Source organism: Scyliorhinus torazame, chromosome 27, assembly GCF_047496885.1.
Source record: "Scyliorhinus torazame isolate Kashiwa2021f chromosome 27, sScyTor2.1, whole genome shotgun sequence".
Classification (NCBI taxonomy): Eukaryota; Metazoa; Chordata; class Chondrichthyes; order Carcharhiniformes; family Scyliorhinidae; genus Scyliorhinus; species Scyliorhinus torazame.
In genome coordinates this window covers 25,679,193-25,691,631 of record NC_092733.1, presented here as the reverse complement: position 1 = coordinate 25,691,631, position 12,439 = coordinate 25,679,193, and the positions used below count along the sequence as shown (strand labels likewise).

Sequence of the window (12,439 nt, the reverse complement as noted above, 5' to 3'; positions counted from 1 at the left end):
CAAGGAGGCAAGTGGATCGAGTGGTTACGACTAATGTTTTTTCATCAGGGCCGGAACTGAGGGAAACTTGCTGTTTCAGAAGAGGCCCCACTTGCTACTTCAGTGGGGAATGGAGCGGGTCCCTACACCAACATGCCTTCTGAGACCTTTGAACAACCATCTGCTACTAACAGCATCACTACCTGGATGGTGGAGAAACCTTTCAGGGAACTGAGGAGATCCACCTCATCCTCACCGACCTGCCTGCCGCAGATGCGTCTGTCCATGACAGTATCCGTTCCACCTGACCTCGGACGTTGCCTGACAGACTGACCTGTACCTTACCATACCCTCTTCTGAGGTTCTGCCCTCATTGTAAATAGTTACCCGTTATTATCTTATGATATGCAGAATATTGAGAGAGTTGAGGAGGGAGGTGGTAGCGTGGCCCCTTTAAGGATCAATCATTCATGGACCATGTGACCCGCCCGGAGCCAATAACGTGGGAGCGTCCGAACCCTGGCCCATGGGAAGAAAGTGTAGGTCTTCGGGAACAGGGGCCCGTTGAGTGTGGACCTGGGAGTCAAGGAATAAAGCTTATATTATATACCTCTATCCCTCTACATGGTACAAACTCATTCTTGTTCCAAGCGACCCAGGTTCAAATCCCGCCACTGCAGATGATGAAATTTGAATTCAATAAAAATCTGGAATTAAAAGTCTAATGATGACCATGAAGCCATTGTCAATTGTTGTAAAAAAACATCTGGTTCACTAATGCCCTTGAGGGAAGGAAATCTGCCCACCTTACCTGATCTGGCCTACATGTGACTCTAGAGCCGCAGCAATATGGTTGATTGGCGGCACAGCGGTTAGCACTGTTGCTTCACAGCTCCAGGGTCCCAGGTTCGATTCCCGTCTTGGGTCACTGTCTGTGTGGAGTCTGCACTGGATTGGCCGTGCTAAATTGCCCTTAGTGTCCATAAACGTTAGCTGGGGTTACTGGGTTACGGGGATAGATTGGAAGTGTGGGCTTAAGCGGGGTGCTCTTTCCAAGGGCCGGTGCAGACCCGGTGGGCCGAATGGCCTCCTTCTGCCCTGTAAATTCTATGATTCTATGATACTTAACTGCCCCCCCCCCCCAGGGAAATTAGGGATGGGCAATAAATGCTGGCACTGCCTGCGACGCCCATGTCCCATGAACGAATAAAAAAAAATCACTTTGCGATTCCTCCTTGTCGATATATCGTGCGATGACAGAAATATATCACCATTCCTTCACTGTCACTGGGTGAAAGTCCTGGAACTCCCTCCCTAACAGCACTATGGGTGTACCTACATCACATGGACTGCCACGGCTCAAAATGGCAGCTCGCCACCACGTTCAAAAGGGCAATTAGGGACGGACAATAAATGTTGGCCTAACCAGCGACGCCCACATCCTGTCAATTAATTTTTTAAAAAATCCATCTAACTTCCTCTCAGAGGGCTTGTGGGGCGGTGGGTCAGTTTCCCTGCCTCTGAGTCAGGGGCTCCAGGTTCAAGACCCACCACAGGATTTGACGGCCGAGGAAGGTGCGTTCGTAGCACGGCCAGACAGATTGATCAACCGTCCAAACACGCCAATGGCTGGCGGTAAGGGTGGGAGAGTCTCCTGGTCATCCACATTTAATGTGGAGTGACGTTGCCCCAAACTATAAGTCCCTGGTGACAGACGAGCGACTTGTTCCAGGAATTATTAGCTGTGCAAGCAGACAAAAGTCTAGTGACCGCGAGACGCGGGAAGAGAATTGACACCGGAACTTCCTTCTCCATTTTCTATCATGTTACACGCCCCTGACCATCTGCTTAGCTTAGGCCCATGATTCCCCTCCCCGAGTCTATGACTATCCCAACCCTGCATTGAGGGCTGAAGTTTGCTGAAGTCTTTTTGTCTTCAATAACGTTTTCACCGCATCCCCATTTTTGCTGTGTCTGCGATGCGCATTGAAGATCAGAAGAAGGAGAACCATTCGGCCCCTCGAGCCTGCGCGTCCATTCAGCGCCTGATCTTCAACTCCATTCCTCACTTTCACACTCGATTGCCAGAACCTTCAATTCCCTTTGAGGCCCAACCACTGGTCGACCCCGGCCTTGGCTATTCCCAGCGGCAGTCCCATGGCGTTGGGAACTCCAAAGCTTCTCAAGCCTCTGGAGTGAAGAACTCAATGGGGGACTCCAAGGTCCATCACTGAGAGTGGCTTGATACAACCACCTCAGACTGAGCTAGCCGGGTCCGAAAGTAAGAAGTCTTACAACACCAGGTTGAAGTCCAACAGGTTTGTTTCAAATCACTAGCTTTCGGAGCACTGCTCCTTCCTCAGGAGAATGGAGGGGTAGGTTCCAGAACATATATACAGACAAAGTCAAAGATGCATGACAATGCTTTGAATGCGAGCATTTAAAAGTAATTAAGTCTTTACAGATCCAGAGAGAGGGGCAATCCCAGGATAAAGAGGTGTGAATTGTCTCAAGCCAGGACAGTTGGTAGGATTTCGCAGGCCAGATGGTGGGGGGTGAATGTAATGCGACATGAATCCCAGGTCCCGGTTGAGGCCGCACTCATGTGCGCGGAACTTGGCTATAAGTTTCTGTTCGGCTGAAGTTTTCCCCGACTGGAAGGGAACATTCAGGTCACTGAAAGGGCAGCACAGGTGGAGAAGGTAGTCAAGAAGTCATACGGCATGCTTGCCTTCGTTGGCCGTGGCATTGAGTATAAGAATTGGCAAGTCATGTTGCAGCTGTGTAGAACCTTAGTTAGGCCACACTTGGAGTATAGTGTTCAATTCTGGTCGCCACACTACCAGAAGGATGTGGAGGCTTTAGAGAGGGTGCAGAAGAGATTTACCAGAATGTTGCCTGGTATGGAGGGCATGAGCTATGAGGATAGGTTGAATAAACTCGATTTGTTCTCACTGGAACGGCGGAGGTTGAGGGGCGATCTGATCGAGGTCTACAAAATTGTGAGGGGCATTGACAGAGTGGATAGTCAGAGGCTTTTTCCCAGGGTAGAGGGGTCAATTACTAGGGGGCATAGGTTTAATGTGCGAGGGGCAAGGTTTAGAGGAGATGTACGAGGCAAGTTTTTTACACAGAGGGTAGTGGGTGCCTGGAACTCGCTGCCGGAGGAGGTGGTGGAAGCAGGGACAATAGTGACATTTAAGGGGCATCTTGACAAATACATGAATAGGATGGAAATAGAGGGATACGGACCCAGGAAGTGTAGAAGATTTTAGTTTAGACGGGCAGCATGGTCGGCACAGGCTTGGAGGGCCGAAGGGCCTGTTCCTGTGCTGTAATTTTCTTTAGTCTTTGTTCTTTGTTCTATTCCTTGGTGCGTATCGCCAGGCAGGAATGTTCCCTTCCAGTCAGGGAACACTTCAGCAGTCAAGGGCATTCAGCCTCTGATCTCCGGGTAAGCGTTCTCCAAGGCGGCCTTCAGGACACGCGACGACGCAGAATCGCAGAACAGAAATTTATAGCCAAGTTGCGCACACATCAGTACGGCCCTGATAATGTCCCGGCAACAGTACTGAGGACATGTGCTCCGGAACTGATCGCACTCCTAGCCAAGCTGTTCCAGTACAGCAACATCACTGGCATCTACCCAGCAATTGCCCAGGTGTGTCCTGTACACAAGAAACAGGTCAAATCCAACCCAGCCAATTAGCGTCTACTCTCCATCATCAGTAAAGTGATGGAAGGAGTCATCAACAATGCTATCAAGCGGCACTTACTCAGCAATAACCTGCTTATGGATAGGGTTTGGGTTCCGCCAGGGTCACTCAGCTCCTGACCTCATTATAACCTTGGTTCAAACATAGACAAAAGAGCTGAATGTCAGAGGTGAGGTGAGAGTGACTGCCCTTGACTTCAAGGCAGCATTTGATCGAGTATGGCATCTAGGAGCCCTAGCTAAACTGGAGTCAATGGGAATCAGGGGGGAAACTCTCCGCTGGTTGGAGTCATACCTGGCACAAAGGAAGATGGTTGTGGGGGTTGGAGGGCAATCATCTCAGCTCCAGGACATCACTGCAGGATTTCCTCAGGGTCGTGTCCTGGGCCCCAACCATCTTCAGCTGCTTCATCAATGACCTCCCGTCCACCATAAGGTCAGAAGTGGGGATGTTTGCGGATGACTGCACAATGTTCAGCACCATTCGCGACTCCTCAGATACTGAAGCAGTCCCTGTCCAAATGCAGCAAGACCTGGACACTATCCAGGCTTGGGCTGACAAGTGGTAAGTTACATTTACGCCACACAAGTGCCAGGCAACAACCGTCTCCTCCAAGAGAGGATCTAACCACCGCACCTTGACATTCAATGGCATTACCATCGCTGAATCCTGGGGGTTGCTATTGGTCAGAAACTGAACTGGATTGGCCACATTAATACTGTGGCTACCAGGACAGGTCAAAGGCTAGGAATCCTACGGCAAGTAACTCACTTCCTGACTCCTCCCTCAAGCCTGCCCACCATCTACAAAGTATATGCCAGGAGTGTAATGGAATACTCTCCACTTGCCTGGATGAGTGCAGCTCGAACAACATTCTCAAGAAGCTTGACACCATCCAGGACAAAGCAGCCCCGCTTGATTGCTCCCCCTTCCACAAACACCCCCCCTCCACCGCCAACTAACAGCAGCAGCCATGCATACCATCTACAAGATGCACTGCAGTAACTCACCAAGGCTCCTTAGAGAGCACCTACCAAACCCACGACCGCTGCCATCTAGACGGACAAGAGCAGCAGATACCTGGGAACCCCACCACCTGGAGGCTCCCCTCCGAGTCACTCACCACCCCGACTTGAAAATATATTGGCCGCACCTTCACTGTCGACGGGGCAACAGCCTGGAACTCCCTCCCTAACAGCACAGTGGGTGTACCTACACCTCAAGGACTGCAGCGGGTTCATGAAGGCAACCACCTTCTGGAGGGCAACTAGGGATGGGCAAGAAAGGCTGACCTAACCAGCGACGCCCACATCCCGTAAATACATTTTAAAAAATAATTTCCTCTCATCAGGCACCATCTTAGTCACCAGTTTAGTCTCCCCTTGCTCCCCCGGCCACAGTGAGGTGTTAGTGGAATTAATTGAGGAGCCATTTCAAAGAGCTTGCACAGGCACCATGGCCTGCATGGCCTGTAGCTGCGCTGTGCCGATCATTTTATTCCATTTTGTCACAATATAATCCTGATCCGTCTCATTCAGATGAAAACAGGGGACCCCACTCCTGCCTGCCATTCTCTCAGCGATGAAAAGGATATAATAGTGTGGTGAGGAACTAACAGAAAGCAAAAATGGCCCAAACAGAGAGGCTAGAACTGTCCGGAAGGATCGGGCAAGCTGGAGCTCCTTTCTCGAGAAAAGGAGACCGGCTTGGAGAATGTGGTCGCTCGAGACACCACTCTGGGGGCTTCCAGGTGTAACAGCCCAGGTGGTTTGTCAACGACAGGTCTGTATACAGACACGGAACACACCGGATGGGTCTTGTCTGTTGAAGGTAACGTCGCCATAGTCCCAGATGGCCACAGGCTGCTTTCCCCATTGAGGGGGAGAGATGTGGAGATGCCGGCGTTGGACTGGGGTGGGCACAGGAAGAAGTCTTACCACACCAGCTTAAAGTCCAACAGGTTTGTTTCGAATCACGAGCTTTCGGATTCACCTGAGGAAGGAGCAGTGCTCCGAAAGCTAGTGATTTGAAACAAACCTGTTGGACCTTAACCCTTCGAGGGGGAGAGCTGACTGGCGGTTATTTAACCTGAGGATCATCACACCTCAGGCGAGGGGCAAGGTTGAGAAGGGGGGCCTTCAGGAATAACTTATCTAACGGCTCCAGGATCCACACTTCCCATGCCCCTGCCCCCAGGACTTCGCACTAATTCGCTATCAGCCGGGGGAGTGGTCATTTAACGGACACATTTAACGGACACATTATTCTATTATTAAGTGCTGCATACCTTGGGCGAAATTCTCCCCCAACGGCGGGATGCTCGCCGACTGGCGCCAAAGCCGGCGCCAATCAGACGGGCATCGCGCCGGCAAAAAGGTGCGGAAGTCTCCGCATCTTTGGCGGCCTAGCCCCAACATTGAGGGGCTAGGCCGGCGCCAGAGGGATTTCCGCCCCGCCAGCTGGCGGAAATGGCGTTTGTTGCCCCGCCAGCTGGCGCGGAAATGCGGCGCGTGCGCAGGAGCGTCAGCGGCCGCTGTCAGTTTCCCAGCGCATGCGCGGGAGCGTCAGCGGCCGCTGTCAGTTTCCCAGCGCATGCGCGGGAGCGTCAGCGGCCGCTGTCAGTTTCCCGCGCATGCGCAGTGGGGAGAGTCTCTTCCGCCTCCGCCATGGTGGAGGCCGTAGCGGAGGCGGAAGGGAAAGAGTGCCCCCACGGCACAGGCCCGCCCGCGGATCGGTGGGCCCCGATCGCGGGCCAGGCCACCGTGGGGGCACCCCCCGGGGTCAGATCGCCCCGCGCCCCCCCCCCAGGACCCGGAGCCCGCCCATGCCGCCTGGTCCCGCCGGTAAATACCAGGTTTGATTTACGTCGGCGGGACAGGCAATTCCTGGGTGGGACTTCGGCCCATCCGGGCCGGAGAATCCAGCGGGGGGTCCCGCCAACCGGCGCGGCCGGATTCCCGCCCCCGCCCAATCTCCGGGAGCGGAGACTTCGGCGGGGGCGGGGGCGGGATTCACGGCAGCCAACGGCCATTCTCCGACCCGGCGGGGGGTCGGAGAATGACGCCCCTTATCTCTATCTTTGTTATAAATAAACAATTGTGTTTCATTTTAAATCTAGTGCCTGTAAATCATTGGAGCAGTCAAAGATTTCAGAAACGTCATCATAATTATTGGTTAATTAATTTGTGTTGGGATTCCCGGGCCTGTGGGGCTGGATTTGACCGCGCACTAGACCAGGGTGTCATGACAGATATACTGGCTCCAAGCTACAGCCCATTGGAAAAATGGGTCTGGTTTATCGATATTAGACATTTTCACCCATGATTTGATGGTTCTCGACTCTATTTGGTCCTTCGTTCCCTTCCCAATTGCACCTTCCTTCCACCCTCGAATCACAAAGTACTGGAGTCTGCGATCGAACCTTTCACCTTGTCGCCAATCTGGTGGCTGGAGACAAGCCTCTGGGGCCTTCCAGTAGTAACAAAGGGGTTTATTAAAAAAAGCAAAGGCTGATAAATGAAGGCATGGCACACAATAGGATGGGTCTTGCCTAACGCCTCTGGGGTCCACCCTACTCAGGCCCCTGCTCCCTGCGCTAGTTCGCTATTGGCCAGGGTTCGTGTGCTCCCGGGCGATTGGCCCCGAACCGATCACGCGGGCTGCCAGGTCCGCCCCCTTAAAGGGCCCACATTACCACAATGATCTCATATTGATCTTTAAAATTATGAGGGATGATCGACAAAACTAAATAAATAAATAATCTTTTATGGTCACAAGTATGAAGTTGCTGTGAAAAGCCCCTAGCCGCCACATTCCGGCGCCTGTTTGGGTAAGCTGGTCCGGGAATTGAACCTGCGCTGCTGGCCTTGTTCTGCATTACAAACCAGCTGTGTAGCCCACTGAGCTAAACCAGCCCATAGGTCCGAAAGGTCTCTCCATTTGTGAGGGAGTTCAGAACTGTGCATCCAAATGTGTCAAGTGTTAACACACATTGCTATAGAGGAGCTGGTGCCATAATTGTCACTGGACTAGAGATCCAGAGATGTAGGTCATGCTTCAGGGACCTGGGTTCAAATCCCACGACAGCAGACTAATTCAGTAAAAATCATCAGAAATTAAACATCTAAAGAAGACCGTGGAACCATTGTCGATTGTTTTAAAAACCCGCCTGGTTCACTAATACCCCTTTCGGGAAGGAAATCTGCCGTCCTTACCCGATCTGGCCGACGTGATGACCCCGGACCCACACAGCATTGTGGTTGACTCTTAACGGCCCCTCTGAAAATGGCCCAGCCCAGCGGATCATTCAGTTCAAGGGCAATTAGGGATGGGGCAACAAATGCTGGCCCAACCAACAACGCCCACATCCCACAAATGAATATTAAAAAATCCAAAGCAAAGGCTTTACTCAAGTGAGCATTAATGATTATTGGTGGGGGCGGGGGGGGGTGGTTTGTCCTTCGTTCTTGGGATGTGGTCGTCGCTGGCTGGGCCAGGCATTTGTTGCCCTACCCTAATTGCCCGTCCATTTCAGAGGGGGGCAGTTAAGAGTCAGCCACGTGGGTCTGGAGTCACATGTAGGCCAGACCGGGTAAGGAGGGCAGATTTCCTTCCCAAAAGGACATTAATGAACCAGATGGGTTTTTACGACAATCAGCAGTGGTTTCATGGTCATCATTAGACTTTGAATTCCAGATATTTTATTGAATTCAAATTTCATCATCTGCCGTGGCGGGATTCGAACCCAAGTCCCCAGAGCACTAACCCTGGGTCTTCGGGATTATTGGTGAAGTGGCAATACCACTAGTCTACTGAGCTTTTCTGAAAACGTGCTCCTGTCAATGTTTATGCTCCATTTGAACCTCTCTTAATCTTTCCTTGACAAGAGTTTCTCGTAAATGAATGGGGGACTTAATCAAATGAGTTCCAGCTGCTGTCGCGGGGTGCCTGACCCACATTAACACAAGAGATTCTGTTGACTTGTAACCTCAGCTCGGGCTTTTTATATTGCTGTTTAATTGGCTTCTCCTCTATATTTAGCAACCTTCGAAAGGAGATGATTTCTTTTGTACAGTCGCCACTTGGTCCTCTGCCATCGACAAGCATTGTCAAGATTATAAGCACAATGACAGCAATATGTCTGAATTTTCACTGAAGGTGAGTCATCTCCATTTCTCCTTTAAGGGAGGTCTGTCATTAGAGGGTGCCCAGTCTCCTTCAGGGCACCAGGGTAAGCAATATTACATTGGCTCTTTACTAGAGGTACTGCAGAGTCAGGGAGACAAGCACTTCTTCGGAGCATGGAGGCTAGTAGAGGGGCCATTCAGCCCCCCGAGCTTGTTCTGTCATTCGCCACTGCTGCTCTGCGTCCTAATTTATGGAATCCCCGCAGTGCAGAAGGATGTCATTCGGCCCATCGAGTCTGCACCGACCCGTCGAAAGACCGCCCTGCCTGGGCCTTAGGCCCAATTCCCCGCCCTACCCCTGTAACCCCACCTATCCTTTGGACATTTAGGGGCAATTTAGCGCGGCTACTCCGCCTAACCTGCACATCTTTGGACTGTGGGAGGAAACCGGAGCACCCGGAGGAAACCCACGCAGACACGGGGAGAACGTGCAAACTCCGCACAGTCACCCGAGGCTGGAATCGAACCCGTGTCCCTGGCGCTGTGAGGCAGCAGTGCTAACCACTGTGACCTTGTGCCAGCCCTTCATGTACCTGACTAACCCCGTATTCCTTAACACCAGAAATCAGTCAATCTCAGGTTTCAGATGAAGGACTGATTTATCATCAATTGCCAATTGGCTGAAGCAAGTTTCAAATGTCTTTGATATTGCACTTGCAAAAGGGTTTCCTGCCTGAGAGCCCTGACTCGAATATCTAGGCCTAAGTCCACTAGTCCTTGGCTCCATCACCAGCTTCTCCCTATTTACCCTATCATTTAGGTTAGGTGGGTTTGCGGGTTTAGCGTGTTGGAGTGGTCTAGGTAGGGAGCTCTTTCAGAAGGTTGGTGCAGACTTGATGGGCCAATTGGCCTCCTGCACAGTAGAGATTCTATGTCTCCCTTTATGCCTTGAAAGCTTTGACCGCGTCACCCTTCCAGAAATTCCAGAAAATGCCACTGTAGTTTGTGTAATCTCCCGTTGTAGCTCAACCCTTGGCGTGCATGGCCAATCTACCCTACATTCCCTCAAAGGTCAATGTATTCTTCCTGAAGGGGTTTGGTGCCCAGAGCGACTCGTACTCTGGATGTGGCCTAACCACACCTTTGTACCTCAGAGGTCAAAGGGCTGCTGTGTGCTTCACAGACTGAGGGGGGGGGGGGGGGGGGGGGGGGGATGAACCAGGCCGAAAGCCTGCCCTCCCCGACTGAATGTCGGGGATGTCTCGAGGTACTTCGCCTACCTGTCAAAGCCAAGAGCAGCTCAGCCAGCTCAGAGGAAAAGGAGTAGTCTATTCAGTGTCTAGTCCAGACCCTAGATACAGGCCATGAGCTGTGTGCATCCTTGGCCTTTGCATTCTGTCATGACAATGTCGCTTTAAGAAATGGTTAGCTGCTCATGTGACTGCAGTGATGTCAGAGTGTGGCTGGAGCTGAGCTCTGGCTCTGCTTTTTAGTTTCACTTTGGGAAAAGCTTGGGTGCGTCTGTGTTTTTTTGGTTTCGTTTTCAGTGTTGGAGCTGAAGCCAGACAGAGCAGGTGTACTGTTGATCTCTCTGCCATGAAAAGACTATCTCTTGATCATTTGGTGAATTCAGAATTATAAATGTTCTCAGTAGTTTCTCAAAATGGAGAACTGTGACCAGTGGTGTTCCACAGGGATCCGTGCTGGGACCACTGTTGTTTGTGATATACATAAATGATCTGGAGGAAGGTATCGGTGGTCTGATTAGCAAGTTTGAAGATGACACTAAGATTGGTGGAGTAGCAGATAGTCAAGGGGACTGTCAGATAATACAGCAGAGTATAGATAGATTGGAGAGTTGGGCAGAGAAATGGCAGATGGAGTTCAATCCGAGCAAATGCGAGGTGATGCATTTTGGAAGATCCAATTCAAGAGCGGACTATACGGTAAATGAAAAAGCCCACGGGAAAATTGATGTACAGAGAGATCTGGGTGTTCAGGTGCATTGTACCCTGAAGGTGGCTGCGCAGATCGCTAGAGTGGTCAAGAAGGCATACGGCATGCTTTCCTTCATCGGAAGGGGTATTGAGTACAAGAGTCGGCAGGTCATGTTACAGTTGTATAGGACTTTGGTTCGGCCACATTTGGAACACTGCGTACAGTTCTGGTCGCCACATTACCAAAAGGATGTGGACGCTTTGGAGAAGGTTCAGAGGAGGTTCACCAGGATGTTGCCTGGTATGGAGGGCTCTAGCTATGAAGAAAGGTTGAGTAGATTAGGATTATTTTCATTAGAAAGATGGAGGTTGAGGGGGGATCTCATTGAGGTCTGCAAATCATGAGAAGTATAGACAGGGTGGATAGCAAGAAGCTTTTTCCCAGAGTGGGGGACTCAATTATTAAGGGTCACGAGTTCAAGGTGAGAGGGGAAAAGTTTAAGGGAGATATGCGTAGAAAGTTCTTTGAACGCATTGCCGGAGGAGGTGGTAGAGGCGGGCACGATAGCGTCATTTAAGAGGTATCTAGACAGATACATGAATGGGCAGGGACCAGAGGGATACAGATCCTTATAAAATAGGCAACAGTTTTAGATAGAGGATCTGGATCGGTGCAGGCTTGGAGGGCCGAAGGGCCTGTTCCTGTGCTGTAATTTTTCTTTGTTCTTCTTAGTGAATGTAAACCTGATGTGCTTCTGTTAAAAGGTGTTTCTTCTGTCTTCTGGATGTTGTTTGGGAAGTTATTAAGCATTACTTAGCGTTGTATTCTTTGGGGGTTGTATTTGAATTAATGGTTGCTAAGATGTTCACTGTACGTTTTAAAAAGGTTAATTGAGTTCATAGAATAAACATTGTTTTGCTTTAAAAAATACTTTCCCATTTCTGCTGTACCACACCTGTAGAGTGGGCCGCGTGCTCCCCACACCACAATCTATTAAAAGTTGCGGGTCGGGGAACTCCATGATACACTTTGGGGTTCTCTAAACCCTGGCCAATAACAAATCCCAAATCTTGAAATTGGTTTGATAAACCTGCCCAAATGTCAAGACGGTCCATCCTGGATTGACTATCCCCACCCTGTGCCAGCCTATACGGGCACGTGAACTCGGATCAGGAGTTGGCCACTCGGCCCCTCGAACCATTCAATAAGATCATGATTGTTCCGACTGTAACCATCCGCTCACCTCTAATAACCTTTCAGCCATTGGGCAAGGCCCAAAACCCTGAGCACAGGACACTGACCTGGTGCTGGGCGATGGCGGTCGCCGCCATCTTCCTCCTCCAGGGCCACGTGCGGCCCTCGGGCGCCACCATCTTGTCCCGCGGACGCATCGTTCGATGGATGGGTGCCGCCATTTTGTTCAACCCCAGCCATGTGCGACCAATGGGAGCTGCCATCTTGGATGGACTCCCAGGACCCCAGCTCGGCAGACCAGACACCGCCCGAAGAGAACACTCAACTGCTGCAACTAGCCTCGGTGACCCTGGGCCAGTCCCGGCCTCGAACACTCTCAACTGCTACAACAACAGTACTAATCAACGGGCACGAGACGTCCTGCTTAATCGACTCTGGGAGCACGGAGAGCTTCATACACCCCGACACGGTAAGGCGCTGTTCTCT

At 51.1% G+C, this 12,439-nt stretch overlaps 1 protein-coding gene across 2 annotated transcripts in view; it reads left to right on the top strand.

Annotated features, from left to right (window-relative positions):
• LOC140403320 (adhesion G protein-coupled receptor E5-like) overlaps nucleotides 1-12,439 on the top strand; it is a 101,835-nt gene that overhangs the window by 27,736 nt on the left and 61,660 nt on the right. For both annotated transcript variants that reach the window (XM_072491170.1, XM_072491169.1), the window contains exon 5: nucleotides 8,736-8,852. In XM_072491170.1, the coding sequence (XP_072347271.1) occupies nucleotides 8,736-8,852 (117 nt within the window). The remainder of the gene's footprint in view (nucleotides 1-8,735; nucleotides 8,853-12,439) is intronic.